General features: G+C 39.9%; 1 protein-coding gene across 2 annotated transcripts; it reads left to right on the top strand.

Annotated features, from left to right (window-relative positions):
- The first annotated feature begins 62 nt into the window (after nt 1-62).
- Nucleotides 63-21,120, top strand: LOC138971541 (xylosyl- and glucuronyltransferase LARGE2s-like). 2 transcript variants are annotated; one of them, XM_070344288.1, is made up of 20 exons: nt 63-119; nt 388-553; nt 1,050-1,146; nt 1,532-1,643; nt 2,767-2,872; nt 3,284-3,455; nt 3,973-4,007; nt 4,366-4,461; nt 5,594-5,677; nt 6,026-6,103; nt 6,675-6,806; nt 7,493-7,618; nt 8,610-8,870; nt 9,795-10,004; nt 10,365-10,520; nt 10,802-10,908; nt 11,555-11,627; nt 12,447-12,571; nt 15,619-15,717; nt 16,383-21,120. In XM_070344288.1, the coding sequence occupies exons 3-20, from the start codon at nt 1,050-1,052 to the stop codon at nt 16,468-16,470; spliced, it is 2,157 nt and encodes a 718-aa protein (XP_070200389.1). In that variant the 5' UTR covers nt 63-119; nt 388-553; the 3' UTR covers nt 16,471-21,120. The 2 variants fall into 2 exon arrangements, with proteins under 2 accessions (XP_070200389.1, XP_070200388.1); XM_070344287.1 differs by having other exon boundaries at nt 75-123.
- Nucleotides 21,121-22,446: the final 1,326 nt, after the last annotated feature.

The raw sequence follows: 22,446 nt of genomic DNA, 5'->3' as shown, positions 1-22,446 counted from the left end.
GATCAAAATACTAACGACCAATTAACGCAAGCAAAACAAGTGATGACAAAGGGGACACCACTCTAGTTGCTAGTCGAGAAGAAAGGATGCTGTAGAAAGAGGTGCTGTGTTTAGATGCTGTGCGTAAGTTGAAAGCGTTGTTGTGCCGTTTCAGCTTTAAGGTATCAATAGATAATGTTTTCTTTGAGGCTGTGTTGCTGAACAGACCTGCCTAGTTGAACTTTTTTTGAACATTTCTGTTTGTTTTCTCGACGCTGTGTCAGTGTTGTCTGCTATGGTGTACCTTTGTCAGTACGTGTGTTCCTATAAGAACAGTTAATTGTTTTCTTTGCTGGTTTTCTACACAGTGTGAATTTTTCGTATTTAATGCAATTGCTCGAATTGCAGGTCGCGCATGAACACACCTTGTCCTGAGTAGGTAATGCTCTGCCTTTGTTGCAAGCTGTAGAATTGCTGTCATTCACAGAGCAACATCAGCAGGTGCTTCTCTGGCACTGGCAGGATTATGGATTTGAAGTTGGTGGGAATATGAAGCAATTTCCTACTCTCAAAGGTAAGTACATGTATAATCTTATATCAAAAAGCGATTCTCGTTAACGTTTTTTGTTTTGTTTAGTTTGTTTAGGTGTCAAGAATGTTTTTTTTTTTTTAAATTGTAATTGTAAATGTAATTCACTAATTGAGATTTTAAAAGCATGAGATGCAGACTTGAATGTATTGTTCTAAATTCATAATTATTTGTTAGTGACAAACAAAATTCTAAAGTGTTTTCAAAATTGTGAATGAGCTCCTCTGTTTTGTTTGGTGTGATTTATCATGTTATGACTATCTGTTAAACTTAAAGTGTGTGAGTAAAATTTACTTAGGTAAAACTAAAACTAAAACTAAAAGTATATAAATTTTGCTTGGCCCTGCTGTACTCTCAGACACGCATTGAAGCATACACCTGATTTGCCAACCACACTGGTGCATGAATTTATAACATTTATATGATTATTTGAAAAAGAATGATTGCTTGTAGTTGTATGTTCATGCGTGTTTTTCACCAGATGTTTGTGCGCTTGCGCAAGAGAAGTTTGGCAGTTCTGCTGGTAGCCGGAGCAGTGCCAGTGATGTTCATGTTGTACTTCATTTTTACAACTGAAGGTTTGTCAATCCTTTATACAGAAAATTCAGGTGTTTATGAAAATAATTGTGATTTGGCAGCTTTGAAAAGTTGTATTCCTTTATCATTTATATGAAAGAAGGCATTTTTTTTATTTCCAATAATTTCCCATTCATTTTAATTTGCGGTAGATTTGGGTATGTCTGCTTTTTATTGAGTCTGGGAGATATAAAATGAAACATTAACTACATTTGGAAGATGAAAACACTTTATTAACAGAAATTATGCAATCTCTCTTTTGTTTTTTTAGCGTGTCTTTTTGGACAAACTGATGACTTTCATATGGTCTCCGTATGTGTACGTTCTGTTTAGGTTTGGTTTGTTCTTTGTGCCATTTCATATGTCTTGAATGTTACACTTTTGCAGATGTTGTATCCAACCATGATCGGATATTGGAGGCAGACGTGCTGGAATCAAAGATTGTTCAGCGCCTTCGGGACACAGAGAATCAGAACATTGTCCTGCGCAAAGAGCTCAGGTACCTAAGACTAAGGCCAAAAAGAAAAATATGTCTGTTTCCGGTAACCCGACCGACCCTATTTTTAAGCGCCGACCCTAAATATTTTTTTCGCTTTTCGCACACACAAAAAATAAAAAGATAAAAAATATGAAGTCAAGTATACTTTATTTAGTTTCAATATATCTAGGTCAAAAACATGTGCTAAATAATTGTAAGTAAACTAAGGAAGCGTTTAAAAAAAACAAAAACACGTAAAAAGAGTTAACAAAACGTAAGAAAAAGGTAAAAACAAAAATAAAAAATAAAAAATTTTCGACGATGTTACAGGAAACAGACATATTTTTCTTTTTGGCCTAACAAACACAGCTTGCAGACAATGTTTTTTTTTTAAGGAAACTACAAATACAGTGGAACCCCTCTATTTAGACATCCAAGAATCTGAGAAAAAAACAGGTCTTAAAGGGAAGGTTGTTTTAAAATTGGGGTAAAATTAAATACATTATCAACGGAAAGTCTGAAAAGTAGGATTTTTTACAGATTTTTTAAAGTTTTTGTTCATAATGTCTTCACAGTTTGAGGCTTCGTTTATTTTTTATATGAAATCATAGGACTCTAATCTTGATAATGATTAATTCATAGTAGCTAGTAGAGCTCTCTGATTGCTGTTTGATCTGTTTTGAATTTCTGTTTGATAGGTTTGATTTTGCTTTCTCAATTTATTTTAAATGTTGATCACTACATTGTATGCTGTCTGTTTCCCCCCGCGGGTTATGGGGAAGAATTTACCCGATGCTCCCCAGCATGTTGTAAGAGGCGACTAACGGATTCTGTTTCTCCTTTTACCCTTGTTAAGTGTTTCTTGTATAGAATATAGTCAATGTTTGTAAAGATTTTAGTCAAGCAGTATGTAAGAAATGTTAAGTCCTTTGTACTGGAAACTTGCATTCTCCCAGTAAGGTAATAGATTGTACTACGTTGCAAGCCCCTGGAGCAAATTTTTGATTAGTGCTTTTGTGAATAAGAAACAATTGACAAGTGGCTCTATCCCATCTCCCCCCTTTCCCCGTCGCGATATAACCTTCATGGTTGAAAACGACGTTAAACACCAAATAAAGAAAGAAAGATGCTGTCTGTTTTGCAGTCAAACACAAAATCAACTGTTGCGGCTACAGATGACACTAGCAGCAGCCAACGAGTCAACCAAAATGAAGTGTTTGAATGCAGAGCCTGATGTGCCTAAGTGTGAGGTATGAAGCCCTTCAACCTTTCAAACTCTGTTTCAGTTCCCAGTTTGTGTTTCTGTAAAGCACAAATGGTATTATGTATCAATCATAGAAATGTTTTGTCGTAATTCGTTGCTCACAAGGCGTTATGTAAGTGCATACTATTCACAGTATGTGCTCACATTTCAAAAAAGAAATACAACAAGTCTAGATTCTGTTTTAATGCTAAAAACTCTTGACTTTCTGTTTTGTAAATTTACCTACATTTAGGGTTGCCTCCCTTTTAAGAACTGATCTGAGATTTGTAAACTTCTAAAAAGGTGAGTTCAACTGCAAAATCATTTTGACAGAGTGTTAAATGTTGTCTTAGTTATTTTATTTTATTTATTATTTTTGATTATTCATTTGCTGGGAAACTATTTACCTACTTTGCAGCTGATCCATGTAGCCATAGTGTGTGCTGGCCACAATGCGACTAGGGACGTGGTTACGCTGATCAAGAGTGTGCTTTTCTACCGACGCAACCCTCTCCATTTTCACTTCATCTCAGACCCCATCGCACAGCTCATCCTCTCCAAGCTCTTCGAAACTTGGAGTGTGGCAGAAGGTGTGTAGTGTTGATCCTCTCCGGACTTGGTCTTGTGCTTGCGTGTACTCACAAAGGGGGATAAGCACTAGCAGGTCGGAACATAAGTTGGCCTGGGAGATAAAAAATCTCCTCCCTTAACCCACCAGATACGGCCGATATTCAAACCCACGACCTTCCACTTAGGAAGCCGGCATCTTAACCACTAGGCCATTGCGTCCATCATAGACTGTTTTGAATGTGTAAAGTTTATGTAATTGATGTTGGTGAAACTGCAATGTGTCAGATGATCTTTTTTGATGAGTGTGTCTGTCTGTCTGTCTGTCTGTCTGTCTGTCTGTCTGTCTGTCTGTCTGTCTTTGGTTGCATTTGAACAAAGAAGAGTTTCACTGTGTTTAATTGTTGTGTTGGTGGAGGATGGTGTATTTAAAAATGTGCATGAGATCTTTCTTGTGTTATTGTCTGTCTGTGGGTGTTTGCATGAATGATTATGACAATTATGTGTACCATTATCAAATGGGTCCCATCTCTGTTGCAGTGCAATACAGCTTTTATCCAGCAGACTCAATAAAGGTAAGCTTTCACAAATTAGAAAAAGGGACATACAATACAGTCAATGAAAGAAGAGCATTCTTAACAGTGAAATGAGAAAGAAGCAACAAAGAGAGGACGCTTTGTGGTCCAATTGATTTTAATGTCACCCTGTCAGTGTCAAACATGCCTTGTAGTTACTGTTTTACTGCTTACTGAAATCGACAACAACAACATCAGAAATCTAGACAAATCTATATATACACTCTAATTCACCTCCCTAATTTCCTTTGACAAGTAGTATGGTAAGAAGTACGTTACTTGTAAAAAAACATATACATCTGTTTTTCACTTGTGATCCCAATCATAACTGCTGAGTTTATTGATTTTTGTATCACAGCCTGACGTGACCTGGATTCCTAACAGACATTACTCTGGAGTGTACGGCCTGATGAAGCTCACTCTACCAAAGACCCTGCCATTGAACTTGGAGAAGGTATGTTAGTTTGTTTGTTTGTTTGCTTAACGCCCAGTCCACCACGAAGGGTGATATCAGGGCGGTGCTGCTTTGGCATTTAACGTGCGCCACACACAAGACAGAAGTCGCAGCACAGGCTTCATGTCTCACCCAGTCACATTATTCTGACACCGGACCAACCAGTCCTAGCACTAACCCCATAATGCCAGACGCCAGGCGGAGCAGCCACTAGATTGCCAATTTTAAAGTCTTAGGTATGACCCGGCCGGGGTTCGAACCCACGACCTCCCGCTCACTGGGCGGACGCCTTACCACTAGGCCACCGTGTTGCGGTAGGTATGTTAGTGGGTCTGAAAATATGTGACCTGTGAATCACTAGCTTTTGGTGGGGAAATAGCTCAGTTGGTAGTGTCGCGCTGCCTTCAAAACCAGTTATCGTTATCGGCGTGGGTTCGATCCCCATGTTCAGCAAGGGATTTATTTCCCAGAGTCAACTTAGTGCAGACTCTCCTTGGTGTCTGGACACCCCCGTGTGCACGCGTGCACACATTAAAGAACCCAAGTTCATAGCAAAAGTCTCGGGGCTTTGAAACATGAATACACTCAATGACTCATGCAGGAAAAAAGAAAAACAATAGGTAGCAGCCCAAATTTCCATGAGGGTAACCTCAGAGGACTATATGAAATCTTCCCCTTATTCTTAAATTACTGGTTGAGTTGTCGGTACGATGCCATAACAATTTTGAAGGTATTGTTTGCTTACATTTGAATGGTGCTTTGAGAAGATCCTGACCTATAGAGCATGAGTTTGTAACCTGGTTTGGTGTTGACAGGCTAGCTCTTGCTCAAGCTGTGTGGACTATAATGCCTTGAGTGTACGTAGAGGTGCTATTTAGATATCTTTATTACATTGTATGTCTTTTGTGTTTAGGTTGTTGTTGGTTGGTTGTTTCGTGTGTGTGTGTGTGTGTGTGTGTGTGTGTGTGTGTGTGTCTCAAATCTTGCGAGGAAAAGAAACATTTTGAGGTAGTTAGTTGACTGGTGGTAGGTTAGTTGGTTGAAATTTTTGCTGTTTTTTTCTTATAAAATGATCTTTAATTTTATTATGACTGCTGTCAAAGGTGTTATGGTATGTATACCTTCTGTCCAGGTTATAGTTCTGGACACAGATGTCACTTTTGCGACAGACATAGCTGAACTGTGGAAAATCTTCAGGGTTTTCAAGGGAAAGCAGGTATAGTCTTTTGGAGTTAACTGATCTCTGTTTCATGATGTTTTATGTTTTATAGTTTTGGGTGTTTAGAGTGGATGCATTACGTCTACAGGAGACAGCTTTTTATTTTGTTCACTATCTGCGCATAAGTGATGACTCCTACTGAAGCGAGTTGCTATGTTATTTTGGGTGGTACTGGGCACAGCTAGGTTTATAAAAAAAAAATCCTTTTTTTGTTTGTAAGTATTTTAAATGGACACCTACATTTCATGTAGGGCATAGGATTATTTTTCATTACTTTTACTTATTTTGTAGAAGCTACTATTTTATGGGTGTCTTAATATGCGTTTATGAATTTTCTGTTTGCAGGCTATTGGATTAGTGGAAAACCAATCAGACTGGTATTTAGGAAAATTGTGGAAAAATCATCAACCCTGGCCAGCATTGGTTTGTTTTTGTTTATGTTCTTTCTTGTTGCCATATGCACCAAACAAATGTCTTATTCTTATGTCTGATGATACACTTGTCTATGTCTGGGTTTAAAATTACATGTACCTTCAAAGATAAGTGAAAAGTAATTGCAATTAGCAATTATGATTTTACAAAAACAGAAGAAATATTTAAAAAAAAAATTAAATTAAATACACAAAACTCTGTCAATTTCATATACATGTACATGTATCATGTAATAGATATAAATAGATGTGATTTGATTCTGCTAACCATGTATTGATATTGCATTCTGTTAGTGCTGTATTTTTCAGTGCCACATAATAATATTACTAAGATTATTCATTGTCCATACACTAGAACAAATTTGACAATTATATGATCTGAGAAACAAAGGGAAGTAATCTCTCTTTTTGCATTCGACATCAGTGCAACACGAGTAGGTGAGACTTTGCAGAACCAATCTCCTGGCACCTGAGAGAATAACAAGCTTTGACATGAACAAGCAATTTTGGAAAATTATATAGCTTGACTGCTTCAGAACATCACCTACAGCTTTATATTTCAGGGAAGAGGATTTAATACAGGGGTGATATTACTGGAACTGAAGATGTTACGAGAGCTGAGCTGGATGCAGATGTGGAGGTTGATAGCGGAGAAAGAACTCATGACCATGTTGTACGTTTCATTGGCTGACCAGGTGGGTTGATTGTTGTGTTAATTGATGGCGAGTTTCCTTGATTTATTACCTTACCTTATCCTAGCTTGTGTCTTGTTTGCATATCGTCAGTGGCTTTCAAAGACCTCGTAACTTACATTTTCCCGATTTTCGGATTTTTGCATGGTTCCGTCCCTTGATTTTTTTCCTATCATCTGTGAAAAGCTTGTAACTCTATCTATTTTGCAAAGGTCTTTTTCCCCTGATTTTAAAAACCTCGTATTGCCGTTGGGTGTTGAGACATTAGCGACATTAGCGGGAAAACGTCGTATTGTCTGTTTGAATCCCTGCGAGTCTGTTGAAAATCCTCGTAATTGTTCCTTAAATTCAAAACAAAAAAGTTCAAAACAAAAAAGTGAAAACCTCGTATCTACACGTTTTGATCTGGTGAAGAGGAATTTGATTTTTAAAACACTCATTATCTCAGAACTATGATTTTGAAGATACGAGGTCTTCGAAGGCCACTGACGATATTATGAAATTGCAATATCGTCCGCCACTTTATTCTTTTGTCTCTAAGAGCTCATTTATACGTTTATCTTGTTGTGCTCCTTTGTTTTATCATACATTCCATGGCTTTGGAAAAATGTTACTGAATAAAATACTGTTTAAACCACCTTATCCTACCTTACCTTTACTTCATTTTTACATTTCTCTGTCTCTTGCAGGATATTTTCAACACAGTGTTAAAGCAGCACCCGTACTTGGTGTACAGGCTTCCCTGCCAGTGGAACGTGCAGCTCAGTGAGAACACGAGGAGCGAACAGTGCTACAGCGAGGCGTCTGATCTCAAGGTGCACAATTATAAAGCCTCAGCATTTTCTCATCATTTAAAATACACACCTTAACTTTTTGTTTAATCGATACATCAATCAATCAATCAATCAATCAATCAATCAATCAATCAATGAGGCTTATATCGCGCATATTCCGTGGGTACAGTTCTAGGCGCTCAGCAGTGATGCCGTGTGAGATGAAATTTTATACGGCCAGTAATTGCAGCCATTTCGGCGCATATTTACCTTTCACGGCCTATTATTCCAAGTCACACGGGTATAGATAGACAATTATTAACTGTGCCAAAGCAATTTTGCCAGGAAAGACCCTTTTGTCAATCGTGGGATCTTTAACGTGCACACCCAATGTAGTGTACACGGGGGGAGTTCGGACACCGAAGAGAGTCTGCACACAAAGTTGACTCTGAAATAAATTTCCGCCGAACCTAGGATCGAACTCACGCTGACAGCGGCCAACTGAATACAAATCCAGCGCGCTACCAACTGAGCTATATCCCCGGAAGTCCTCTAAGACGTTTATTGAAAAAATGAAAAATGAGGTCTTTGCATATTGACTGGAAGAATTCCTATGTGAAGTTTCATTAACATCTGTTCAGTAGTCTTTTTTAGAAAGCTGTGCATGCATACACGTGCGTACACTCTCGCCTCCGATTCAATTCCTAGATTACAGCAATATACTCAGTCCAATATTGTTTGAAACCTTGTTTTTATTTGCATGCTTTCTCCATTGCACCCGCTCCATCACACTCATCTTGTCTTGACGGGTTCATTACAGGTTTTACTGGAACACTTTAAAGAAAAAGGTTTAATTGCACAAACTGTTCTATATATATATGTTTTTCTTATTGCAAGATGCCGAGTTGGGGTGGAGGGTGGGAGAGCGACGAGGGAGGTTAGCAAAAACGCACCTCAAGATGTCTCAATAGGGAGAAACAATACTCGATTTTTGTGTATAACACTACATGTCATGATGTGTTTTCCTTCCCAGGTAATTCACTGGAACTCGCCTATGAAGCTGAAGGTGAAGAACAAACACGTGGAGTTTTTCCGCAACATGTACCTGACCTTTCTGGAGTACGACGGCAACCTCCTACGTCGTGAACTCTTTGGCTGCACCAACGCAGACGACACCGCGCACGGCCAGGATTTGCTGAGCGAGCTGACTGATGACGACGACTGCTACGATTTCCGGAGAGAGCGGGAGATGACCCATCGCACTCACCTGTATTACCTGGACTACAGCTATGAGGTGCGACTTTATACTGTGCAGGATCCCCCCGAAAACTGAGCGCGACTCCCTAATATTTGCGGGGGAAAAGTGGCCATATACATCTTAAAAGCCGACTTATGCAAACAAAAACGAGTGCACATGGGAGTTGCAGTCCATGAAGGAAGTATGGTTTGAAAAGGGTTGTGAAAAAAGTGTCAGAAGTGGGGGGCCCGGTAGCTCAGTTGGTAGTGCACTGGACTTGTGATCGGAAGGTCGCAGGTTCGAATTCGGGCCGGGACGGACACGGGTCAACTTTATGTGCAGACCCAGAGACGGAAGCCATGTCCCACCCCCGTGTCATCACAATGGCACGTAAAAGACCTTGGTCATTCTGCCATAAGTGCAGGTGGCTGAATACACCTAAACACGCAGACACCTGGGTAGCGCGACTCCGTTGCTGCTAGCTTTCCACTGGGAGGAAGCGACCCGAATTTCCCAGCAATGGGACAATAAAGTAATGAAGAAATGGAGAAAAAAAAATGGAAAAATGGTTTGCAAGTTCACTCTGGTGATGTATACAGCATGAAAGCTTCCATTTCTGAGTTTCACTTTATTGGTTTGGTCACTGCAGAGTCTATTAGAGTGTGTTGTGCCTTTCTTTGCTGTCTCAACTACAGAGGAAGCTGTGGGTGAAGTTTGAAATCAGCGTCTTTGTACTCGCTTATGTTTATTTCTCTAATATTTTTTCTTTTGAGTCAGCTTACGTCTAGATGAGCTATGTTGAACGTTCTTGTTCCAAATAAATACAAACACCGACAGACACATTTTTAACAAATCAGACAGTTATTTGTGAAACTGATGCCATGTCGTGATGATTTTAAAAGGTGACAATTTGCAAATGTGTCCCTCCACCTTTTTAGATTTTTTTTAATTGATTTATGTATGTTTTTCTATGTTTTTCAGCCTCAGAGTGATGACGTGACCTTGGTGGCTCAGCTGTCGATGGATCGCCTTCAGATGTTGGAAATGATTTGCCGTCATTGGGAAGGACCCATCAGCATCGCCCTCTACATGTCAGACGCTGAGGCTCAGCAGTTTCTCCGCTACGCCATTGGCTCAGAAACGCTCATGTCTCGCAAGAACATCGGCTACCATATAGTCTACAGGGAAGGAGTAAGCTAAACTACGCATTGATTAGATTTGAAAAGCATTAAAATATTGAAAGATGTTTATGCGTGCATGGCCAGATGTGTGAAGTTAGTGAGCCATGCTGTGAATAATGGTTAAAAACATTATTAAGGGAAGAATGACTTCATAACATCGGAGAAGCCTTTGTGGATGTGTGCATGTAATGGGAGGGGGTGGGGGGGGGTGATACAGGTAAGTGCTTGTTTGTAAGGCGGAGTGAACAAATGCTTGCGTTTTTTGTGAGCTAACATTTTTAATAATCATAATTGTGTGGGCATTAGTTTGTGAATTTCATTACCAGGCAGGGATTATCTAATTGATGTACTCTTTTTTTTTCTTCCACAGCAATTCTACCCTGTGAACTACCTGAGAAATACAGCGCTTCAGCAAGTGAAATCTCCCTTTGTCTTCCTTTCTGACATAGACTTTCTGCCCATGTATGGTCTCTACGAATATCTCAAGAAAGCAGCCTCTATGATGGACATCAGTCATGAGAAAAAGGTCAGTATAGCAGCAGAACCCCCCTTTTACCCCCCCCCCCCCCCCCCCCCATTTAAAACTTTCTCCCTTTTAAAACTCTGTTTTCTCAGATGTTCTGTTCATTATCTCTGTAAAGTAAAGTTACTTCTTCTTCTTCCTTCATGGGTTGAAACTCCCACGTACACCCAAGTTTGTTTTGTGCACAACTGGGTTTTTATGTGCATGACCGTTTTTACCTTGCCCTTTAATGCAGCCATACGCCAATTTCAGGGGATATATTGTACTGACAATTTTTGGTGCAGGCATTGGTGGTGCCAGCGTTTGAGACCCAGCGCTACAGATTGGAGTTCCCCAAGTCCAAGGCAGAGCTGCTCTCCATGCTAGATATGGGTACACTCTTCACTTTCAGGTCTGTCAAACACAAGTAATCCAATAACACACCGGCACGGTTGGCCTAGTGGTAAGGCGTCCGCCCCGTGATCGGGAGGTCGTGGGTTCGAACCCCGGCCGGGTCATACCTAAGACTTTAAAATTGGCAATCTAGTGACTGCTCCTCCTGGCGTCTGGCATTATGGGGTTAGTGTTAGGACTGGTTGGTCCGGTGTCAGAATAATGTGACTGGGTGAGACATGAAGCCTGTGCTGCGACTTCTGTCTTGAGTGTGGCGCACGTTATATGTCAAAGCAGCACCGCCCTGATATGGCCCTTCGTGGTCGGCTGGGCGTTAAGCAAAAAAAAATAAAAAATAAAAAATAAAAAAAATCCAATAAGAGATAGACTGTTAACCTTCCAACTGTTCAAAAAACAAGAATGGTAGGATAACGTGTCATTTTCGACAAAAAAAACCCCGTTACATTTACTGAACTTCGACCCAGTGGCCATTGCCTCAGCAGGTTCTTGCAAGATTTTGAGATAAGTTCATTATCTGTATCATAAGTGTTTGTCAGTCTGTCCACTTACAAGACCACTGGGTCGAAGATCAGTAAATGTAACATTTCTCGTTTTGGTCGTTTGTTTTGTTTTATCACAATTGTGTGATCACGTTTCTGTCACAGGTATCATGTCTGGGCTAAAGGGCACGCTCCTACCAACTTTGCTAAATGGGGAACGGCTACCACACCATATAAGGTCAGTACATGGAGTGTTTCACGCATGACGAGCACAGATCCATCATTTGGGTATCAAGTCTGATTTCTTTGTCTATCTTGAAGCGAACGGCATTCTTCTGACGAAGAGAGCAGATAAGTGGCAACATTGTCGCAGCTTGGCAAAAGCTTCACATGTCAAAACTTACGAAGGGAGGCTGGAGACAAAAGTACTTTGCCGTAGCTACATTTTTCTGGTAAAAAGATTTTGACTAAATCTTCGCAAAGTTGACCGTGCTCAGTTGAAGATCGCCTTTACATAAAAACGGTGAAAAACAAAAACAAAAGGAAGAGAAAGAAAAACTAAAGTGGAGACATTAATACTTCACAGTTTTACTGTTACGTTTTGCATAACCGGCACGGTTGGCCTAGTGGTAAGGCGTCCGCCCCGTGATCGGGAGGTCGTGGGTTCGAACCCCGGCCGGGTCATACCTAAGACTTTAAAATTGGCAATCTAGTGGCTGCTCGGCCTGGCGTCTGGCATTATGGGGTTAGTGCTAGGACTGGTTGGTCCGGTGTCAGAATAATGTGACTGGGTGAGACATGAAGCCTGTGCTGCGACTTCTGTCTTGTGTGTGGCGCACGTTATATGTCAAAGCAGCACCGCCCTGTTATGGCCCTTCGTGGTCGGCAGGGCGTTAAGCAAACAAACAAACAAACAAACGTTTTGCATTTTTATTTTGTGCATTGGTACTGTTTGTAAACATGTACATACCCACTCTTTCGACATTGCCGTGCGCTCTCCTGAGAAGGGGAAATTAATAAAGTGTTCATGGAAATTGATGTTAGGTTTACATTTCAGGTGGAGTGGGAACTGGACTTTGAGCCCTATGTGGTTGTGCGTCGCGACATTCCTTCCTTTGATCAGCGCTTCTTGGGCTTTGGCTGGAACAAGGTTTCTCACATCATGGAGCTTGATGCTCAGGGGTGAGGACAGTGTGAATGCAACAGGGTGGGGGATTGGGGTGTTAGGGGGTGGGGGGGGGGGGGGGGGTGAGGGGGTGGGGGGAGGGAGGTGAATGCATGTATGTGCTTGTGTTTCTGTCTTCATTTCATTGACTTAGATATCTGGATCTGGATTTGGATGGTTACGTTGCAGGGCCGATAAGGCATATGCGCAACGGGAGAGAGAGAGAGAGCACACATTTGTTTTTAGACGCGAGGAAGTTGGGATATACAATGGATGAAAGTCGCTTGTTCATTTCAATGCTTGTTATTCTCTCAGGTGCCAGGCTCCTCATCAATCACATTTATATTGCACATGTCGTAAGCATTTTTCATTTTCATTTCATTTTTCATTTCATTTTCATTTTTTCATTTCATTTCATTTTTTCATGTTCTTTTTATATTTAGTCAAGTTTTGACTAAATATTTTAACATCGAGGGGGAATCGAAACGAGGGTCGTGGTGTATGTGCGTGTGTGTGTGTGTCTGTCTGTCTGTCTGTCTGTGTGTGTGTGTGTGTAGAGCGATTCAGACTAAACTACTGGACCGATCTTTATGAAATTTGACATGATAGTTCCTGGGTATGAAATCCCCGAACGTTTTTTTCATTTTTTTGATAAATGTCTTTGATGACGTCATATCCGGCTTTTCGTGAAAGTTGAGGCGGCACTGTCACGCCCTCATTTTTCAACCAAATTGGTTGAAATTTTGGTCAAGTAATCTTCGACGAAGCCCGGACTTCGGTATTGCATTTCAGCTTGGTGGCTTAAAAATTAATTAATGACTTTGGTCATTAAAAATCTGAAAATTGTAAAAAAAAATAAACATTTATAAAACGATCCAAATTTACGTTCATCTTATTCTCCATCATTTTCTGATTCCAAAAACATATAAATATGTTATATTTGGATTAAAAACAAGCTCTGAAAATTAAATATATAAAAATTATTATCAAAATTAAATTGTCGAAATCAATTTAAAAACACTTTCATCTTATTCCTTGTCGGTTCCTGATTCAAAAAAACATATAGATATGATATGTTTGGATTATAAACACGCTCAGAAAGTTAAAACAAAGAGAGGTACAGAAAAGCGTGCTATCCTTCTTAGCGCAACTACTACCCCGCTCTTCTTGTCAATTTCACTGCCTTTGCCATGAGCGGTGGACTGACGATGCTACGAGTATACGGTCTTGCTGAAAAATGGCATTGCGTTCAGTTTCATTCTGTGAGTTCGACAGCTACTTGACTAAATATTGTATTTTCGCCTTACGCGACTTGTTTTTTTTTCATTTTCATTTTTTCATTTTCTCATTTTCATTTTCATTTTCATTTTTTCATTTCATTTTCATTACTTTATTGTCCCATCGCTGGGAAATTCGGGTCGCTTCCTCCCAGTGGAAAGCTAGCAGCAACGGAGTCGCGCTACCCAGGTGTCTGCGTGTTTAGGTGTATTCAGCCACCTGCACTTATGGCAGAATGACCAAGGTCTTTTACGTGCCGTTGTTATGACACGGGGGTGGGACATGGCTTCCGTCTCTGGGTCTGCACATAAAGTTAGAGCGTTTACTTCTCTTTGTTAATCAGATCTTGAATTTACAGATGTTATGGACAGATAATCTCAAAAACCAAAGTCTTAAAAGAGGGAAGAAGTCTTAGATCAGGCGGTCTTGAAATTGGGTTTGATTCTATCTGTGTTTTCTTGATGATGTGGCTTGTGTTTCTGTCTTCATTTAATTCATTTATTGGATTTAGATGTTATGATGTTATTATCATTCTGGTGTTTATCTAGCTGTGCTGTGTATCTTATAAGAAGTTCTTGAAAGTTCGAAGTTATTTTAGCATATAGGTTGGGTTTTTTTAAATTTTTTTTGTTATGGTCTTAACAGTTAAACATGTATTACGTTATCATTAAGATTTATGCTTTGTTAGCACTAAGCAGTTGTTTTTAATCAGTCTGGTTTTCTCTTGTTTTCATCTTATGAACATTCTAAATGTTAGACTAACTTATTGTCTTGTACAGAATAACAACTGTGTGAATGGTGCTATACTGAATGAAAGAGTGTGACATGAAGTTCTTGTACATCATTGTAAAGAGTGTGAATGACGTTTTAGTTTAGATGTCAAGCGCTTAGAGCAAGCCTTTTTAACGAAAGTTTTTGATTTAGCGCTATATAAATGTTCTTATTATTATTATTATTATTATTATTATTATTATTATTATTATTATTATTATTAATCTGGGGGAAAAAAACAAAGTCTAAATAGGGAGGAAGTCTTCAATTAGGAGGTCTTGAAAGTTGAGCTTAACTGTGTTTTCTTGAGGATGTGGCATGTGTTTTTGTTTTCATTTAATTCAGTTGGATTGAGATGTTATGAACAGATAATCTGTGGACTGGGTGGCCGAGTGGTAACGCACTTGCGCTCGGAAGCGAGAGGTTGCAAGTTCGACCCTGGGTCAGGGCGTTAGCAATTTTCTCCCCACTTTCCTAACCTAGGTGGTGGGTTCAAGTGCTAGTCTTTCGGATGAGACGAAAAACCCAGGTCCCCTCGTGTACACTGCATTGGGGTGTGCACGTTAAAAGATCCCACGATTGACAAAAGGGTCTTTCCTGGCAAAATTGTATTGGCATAGATAAAAATGTCCACCAAAATACCCGTGTGACTTGGAATAATAGGCCGTGAAAAGTAGGATATGCGCCAAAATGGCTGCGATCTGCTGGCCGATGTGAATGCGTGATGTATTGTGTAAAAAAAAATCCATCTCACACGGCATAAATAAATCCCTGCGCCCTGAATATGTGCGTGATATAAATTGCATAAAATAAAAAAATAAACAAAAATAAATAAATCCCTGCGCTTAGAACTGTACCCACGGAATACGCGCGATATAAGCCTCATATTGATTGATTGATAATCTGGAGAGAAAACAACAAAGTCTAAAAAGGGAGGAAGTCTTCAATCAGGAGGTCTTAAAGATGGGGTTAGACTGTATCTGTCTTTTCTTGATGTCGTGGGTTTGTTTTTCAGATTTGAGTTTGTGGTCTTGCCCAATGCCTTCATCATACATATGCCTCACGCTCCAAGCTTTGACATCGCCAAGTTCAGATCCAGTTCAGTTTACAGAAAGTAAGTAATGTGTGTCTGAGTTGTAAAAGGATAATTGTTGTGAATGTGATGAGTTTGCGCGCGCGCGAGAGAGAGAGAGAGAGAGAGAGAGAGAGAGAGAGAGAGAGAGAGAGAGAGAGAGAGAGAGAGAGAGAGAGTTCAAATCAAATCAAATCAAATCAAATCAAATCAAATTTTATTTTTTCGAGGGTTGTGGCATAAGCAATACACTGTACAACAAGCTTTTTTTCAACCAGCCCTCGCCCAGAGAGGGGACTAATCTAATCACATATTCACACGGATATTAACGTAGAAAAAAAGGTAGAGAAAAACAACAACATATGAATATTTACACATTACATATTATACACAAATATAAAGCGTCGTATATGTAACATAGTGAAAACAATGCTGAATACACATGCATGAGTAAATGTGTTATTAAAGCTTTAAGTGTTTTTGTGTGGATATAATGAACACTGATGCTTTGGACAAATGAAAATAGAGAGAGAGAGAGAGAGAGAGAGAGAGAGAGAGAGAGAGAGAGAGAGAGAGAGAGAGAGAGAGAGAGAGAGAGAGAGAGAGAGAGAGAGAGAGAGAGTCATCAGATTAATGATTAGGATAATTATTTTTGCCTAATTCAGTCAACAGATTAATGATAAGGGATAATTCCTTTTCATTTACAGGTGTTTAAAGATCCTGAAGGGAGAGTTCCAGAGAGACCTGTCCAAGAAGTATGGCATCAAGGCTTTGAAATACCTGTCTGTGGAGTGAAGCTCAGTGCAATTCTTCTCCTTGACTAGAATAGAACTTTCATTTTCAACCATGCAACCATACCAACATCATCCATGCAGAGGTTCTGTTTCCAACTCAGCAGCAGTAGACTGGGCCGGGACATCTTGTGAAACAACATCCGTTTTCAAGCCAAGAGCAAGAGGTTGTAATGACCACTTTAACATCATCCATACTAGAATTCCATCGTAAATCGTATGGCAGTAAAGTCAAGTGGAACAATCACACCAACATCATTGCTGACGTTTGATAGTGCAACCCTGTAGCAGTAGATTGCAACAGTCACCTTAGTATCATCAAAGTTAGCAAAAGTTTCATTTTCAACTCTATGGCAAGACTGGAACAGTACGTCATACCAACAACATCATTAATGCTGATGAACGTTTCCTTTTGCAACCCTACAGCAGTAGATTGGATCAACTACAACAGTATCCTCCATGTATCGGAAGTTCAATGTTCAACTGTACAGCAATAGACTAGAGCAGCCACAACAACAAGAGTCAATGACGGGCGCAGTGGCCTAGTGGATAAGACATCGGCCTTCTAATCGGAAGGTCATGAGTTGAAATACCAATCGTGGCCGCCTGGTGGGTTAAGGGTAGAGATTCAGCCCATGAACGAAGAAGAAGAAGACAAGTGTCCATGCCAAAATGGTGTAGCAGTTCAACATTTTACAGATGGCTTGGCAACGTCAGCGCAGGCTGTCGCCACTCTCGCACACAACATCCACTGCATATAATTATCACACTTTTTTTCTGGACGGACAACTTGTCTACTCTATGTTAGATTAAATCAAATTTCAGAACTTCATCATATAAAAAGACAAAAAAGCTGCCTGGCGATCGATCAAATTGCATGAAGAATGGAATATTATTTGAAAGGGATCTTAAAATATTTCTCTCAGGTTTTTGTTGTTATTGTTTTAACACTTTCGCGACGGGACACTGATAAATCAGTACCAGCGCTGACACGCCCATGGACGGGAAGCGCATTTTTCAGTACCAGCCATAGAGGGTACACGACTCGTCATTGCTTCCCGGTTATTGAAGTTTGCAAATAAATTGAGTTGTTTCCCTTGATACACTTGGCGTCCCCTTCTGCCATTTGCAAATCCGCCTGATTTGTGTGCGTTTTTGAGGAAAAAAAATGAATCAAAGGCGAGCCTTGTCTCGGGAGGAGATTCTCCAGATGTTGGACCTAGAGGATCCCGTAGAGCATGATTCGGACGTATCGTTTTCGCCTCACGAAAGCGATACAAGCAGTGAAAGTGAGGAAGAAACAGTCCCGTTGTTGCTAGTACGAGTCGGCAAACTACACGTGGTTGGCGGTGATACTGCTAGACGAACATGTATCTCGGAATCGTGCAGGAGCTATGGGGGCGTGGCAGCACTGATAACAATGGATGGCTGGAGCCTTCAAATCCTTTTGGAATTGTTCATAGGTGTACAGTTGGTACTTTGTTGTGAAAATGTGACTTATATTCAATATGGATTACCTAGACATCATTTGGTGAGTGTTAGATCTACAGTTTTGTTTCATTTGAGTCAGGATGCTGTGAGTGAATGCGTGATTTGCTTGTTTTTTTCTTTGTACTGTCTCCTTATTTCTGTGTACAATGTTAACAATATTTCAGCTAATTCATAGGTTTTACACCTTGTTTGGTTATAACATTATTTATAATACTTTCTGTTAAAAAATAACTTTTAAAAAAAGCAGTAGAAAATAAAACACACACAAAAAAACGTTAAAAAACACAAATTATCCCCCTTTCACCCCCCTTTCACCCCCTTTGCTAAAACAAATCGCGTGACAAACTTATAAATAGCACGACTGAACTGGGCATCCATTTTTGAATTAGTACACAAAATTTGGTGGTGATTGGACTTAATTCAAGCTTGCTAGACAGATTTCTTTACAGTTACTGATTTTTGGGAAGTTTCTTGGTGGCAAGCTTGGGCAGGCAGGACGTAAACACCGTGGCAGTGCTAGTCACAATAGAGTTAAAATGTTTCTTGTTGTCCATTTGTTGGAAACCTTATAGCCTGTACAATGAAAGTCACAGGATCCACTGTTCACACTTTTTACATTTAGTCAAGTTTTGACTAAATGTTTTAACGTAGAGGGGGGAATCGAGACGAGGGTCGTGGTGTATGTGCGTGTGTGTGTGTGTGAGTCTGTCTGTGTGTGTGTGTGTGTGTGTAGAGCGATTCAGACTAAACTACTGGACCGATCTTTATGAAATTTGACATGAGAGTTCCTGGGTATGAAATCCCCGAACGTTTTTTTCATTTTTTTGATAAATGTCTTTGATGACGTCATATCCGGCTTTTCGTGAAAGTTGAGGCGGCACTGTCACGCCCTCATTTTTCAACCAAATTGGTTGAAATTTTGGTCGGGTAATGTTCGACGAAGCCCGGACTTCGGTATTGCATTTCAGCGTGGTGGCTTAAAAATTAATTTATGACTTTGGTCATTAAAAATCTGAAAATTGTAAAAAAAATATGTTTTTTATAAAACGATCCAAATTTACGTTTATCTTATTCTACATCATTTGCTGATTCCAAAAACATATAAATATGTTATATTTGGATTAAAAACAAGCTCTGAAAATTAAATATATAAAAATTATTATCAAAATTAAATTTTCCAAATCAATTTAAAAACACTTTCATCTTATTCCTTGTCGGTTCCTGATTCCAAAAACATATAGATATGATATGTTTGGATTAAAAACACGCTCAGAAAGTTAAAACGAAGAGAGGTACAGAAAAGCGTGTTATCCTTCCCAGCGCAACTACTACCCCGCTCTTCTTGTCAATTTCACTGCCTATGCCGTGAGCGGTGGACTGACGATGCTACGAGTATACGGTCTTGCTGCGTTGCATTGCGTTCAGTTTCATTCTGTGAGTTCGACAGCTACTTGACTAAATGTTGTATTTTCGCCTTACGCGACTTGTTGTCTTGTTGCCACGAGGCCAGTTTACTTGAATTATAGCAAACTATACGTACTGGTACGTACATTTAGAACATCTTGGGTGAGGGTTTGGGCGGGAGGGGTAAGGGTAGGATTTTTATGCATCCCGGAGCTCAGAGATACGAGTGAAGAAACATATTTTAAGATGTCACAGCATTTGTTTTACGAAAGAAAGGTCAGAACTGACAGGCATTGTTTTTTTAATGATTTATTTATAGATTTTATTGATTTTTAAATGATCTGTCGTCTCAGTGATTCATCAATATGGTCAGTTATAGGCTTTAATTGCTGTTATGCCACTGGATGTTTCTTCTTCTTCTTCTTCGTTCATGGGCTTAGACTCCCACGTACACTCGTGTTTTTGCACGAGTGGAATTTTACGTGTATGACCGTTTTTACCCCGCCATTTAGGCAGCCATACGCCGCTTTCGGAGGAAGCATGCTGGGTATTTTCGTGTTTCTATAACCCACCGAACTCTGACATGGATTACAGGATCTTTTCTGTGCGCACTTGGTCTTGTGCTTGCGTGTACACACGAAGGGGGATAAGCCACTAGCAGGTCTGCACATAAGTTGACCTGGGAGATCGGAAAAATCTTCACACTTAACCCACCATGCGGCCGCGGCCGGGATTCGAACCCTCGACCTTCCAATTAAGAGGCCGACGTCTTACCACCCCGCCACAGCGCCCGTCGCTGGATGTTTCTCAAACATTTAGCTCATTCCTCAAGCACAGATGTGCTGTGATGTTACGGACACATAACACTGTATTTAACTCCATCTATTTATTGCCTTCGTTTTACAGATATCATCCCTTTTTATTGAAAATTGCATTGAAATGATTCAGAGGCAGTGTTTTGTATATAGTTGCTTTCAAGCAAGTGTTTGTTGTGGATATCCCTGTCAGCTAAGGTCAACTGAACTACACATTATTCTCCAAAGTTCATTTCACAACTTTGTGCGTACATGTGATAGAATTTCTTTGTTGGTCAGTGTAGATATAAGATATTCTATAACAAAAAACTTTGTGCTTACACTGAAAATGCAGGTGATAGAATTCTTTGTCAGTCAGTGTAGTTATAAGATATTCTCAAACAGATATTGAAACGAAATTACTTTGTGCTTCCTGCCGTTTTTGAAGAAGCAACGTCAAAAGCTTAGCGATTGCCCTTCATTAATGTGTCTGTTCATGTATATCTTATTAAATTTCTTATGTTTGTCTGTGCACTGTAAATATCAGTAGATTAAAGGTCCTAATGAATATTTTGCTTTGTCCTTAATTCAACTTTCCGTAAACTTACCTTTCTGGTTGTTTGATACAGAGGCACCTGTCTTAAAAGACCTCCACAAATCTGAGAAAATGAGGTCTTAAAGAGGAGCGAGTCTTGCCCCCCGCGGGTTAGGGGGAGTCCCATATTGGTTGGGACGAGAAAGAATTTACCCGATGCTCCCCAGCATGTCGTAAGAGGCGACTAACGGATTCTGTTTCTCTTTTTACCCTTGTTAAGTGTTTCTTGTATAGAATATAGTCAATGTTTGTAAAGATTTTAGTCAAGCAGTATGTAAGAAATGTTAAGTCCTTTGTACTGGAAACTTGCATTCTCCCAGTAAGGTCATATATTGTACTACGTTGCAAGCCCCTGGAGCAAATTTTTGATTAGTGCTTTTGTGAACAAGAAACAATTGACAAGTGGCTCTATCCCCTCTCCCCCCTTTCCTCGTCGCGATATAACCCTTCGTGGTTGAAAACGACGTTAAACACCAAAGAAAGAAAGAAAGAAAGAAAGGTCTTAAAGAGGAGCGAGTCTTAGAATGGGGGTACATTTACAGAGGTTATGAACAGAATATCTGAGGATACAGGGTCTTAAAAAGGAGGGAGTCTTAAAATGGGGGTAAATTTACAGAGGTTATCAACAGAATATCTGAGGATACAGGGTATTAAAAGGGCCAGGGAGGTTCCACTGTATTTATATATATATACGACTAGTGTCTGTCTGTCTGTCTGTCTGTCTGTCTGTCTGTCTGTTTGCGATGCACGGCCAAAGTTTTTGGTGGATCTTTTTCAAATTTGGACACCGTATTCAACTACACCCCGGACACAACCTCATCGATGAGATATTTCAACACGTGCTCTCAGCGCGCAGCGCTGAGCGCGCTGAACCGATTTTTGTTTTTTGTTTTTTTTGTGGTCAGGATCCACTACCAGTAACTCTTCCTTATCTTTTCCAGTGTTTTCAGCTGCGATTATCTCCCTTCCTCCGTGTGGCGTCAATCCATATTCCCGTTACTACGTTACTATTTTTAGAAGGTCTCCAGTGTTTTGCGCATTTATCTCCTTTCCTTCGTGCGCCGGCTGTACACCCGGCAGAGCCGGGTCCCAGGCACAACCTGGTATTCAGCTCTACTTCTTCCCGGCGAAGCGGGTAATCATCTAGTTTATGAGATATTCTGATCCTCAAAGCGACTGCAGCTGAGCGTGGTTGAAATCCTAAGACAGAAACTTTTGCTCGATCACACAAATCTGAATTTTGATGTGCTTTTTCAGCACAACCAGCTTCTGGTGCTTGAATGCCTTTGATATTAACTTGTGTTGACTTTTCTTATTTGCTTGATATACATGATGAATGTGAATTATGATGGTTGCGTAAATGTCTTTTTGACACACTTTCTGAGCTGTAGGTGAACTGGGGAATCATGACTGTGTGGAAAATTGACTGTCAGCTTCTTTCAGGAAGCTGTGGTATATTTGTTTGTTTGTTTGTTTGTTTGTTAGTTGATTTTGTTTTGACTATTGTGTTTATTGACAGATAGAGTAATTGTCTATCATTAGTACAAAGACAATTGATACCTGAAGTCTATAGTTTTGTTGTGACTCTTTATGAGTGCAGAATCGGTACAAACCATCTGGAAGGAACAGTTTTCTTTGACATGTATAAACAGATTGTATGCTTGCAACAAGATCCAAATAAACTGCGAGTAAGTTT

The sequence above is a fragment of the Littorina saxatilis genome, linkage group LG7, assembly GCF_037325665.1.
Source record: "Littorina saxatilis isolate snail1 linkage group LG7, US_GU_Lsax_2.0, whole genome shotgun sequence".
Lineage (NCBI taxonomy): Eukaryota > Metazoa > Mollusca > Gastropoda > Littorinimorpha > Littorinidae > Littorina > Littorina saxatilis.
Note: the sequence above shows the minus strand (reverse complement) of the source record. Positions and strands in the feature narration are given on the sequence as shown.

Coding starts and splice junctions, on each gene's coding strand:
- LOC138971541 (XM_070344288.1), top strand. CDS start 1,050: ATGTTTGTGCGCTTGCGCAAGAGAAGTTTGGCAGTTCTGCTGGTAGCC. Junction 2,873..3,283: donor CTGATGTGCCTAAGTGTGAG/GTATGAAGCCCT, acceptor CCTACTTTGCAG/CTGATCCATGTAGCCATAGT. Junction 10,521..10,801: donor ACATCAGTCATGAGAAAAAG/GTCAGTATAGCA, acceptor TTTTTGGTGCAG/GCATTGGTGGTGCCAGCGTT.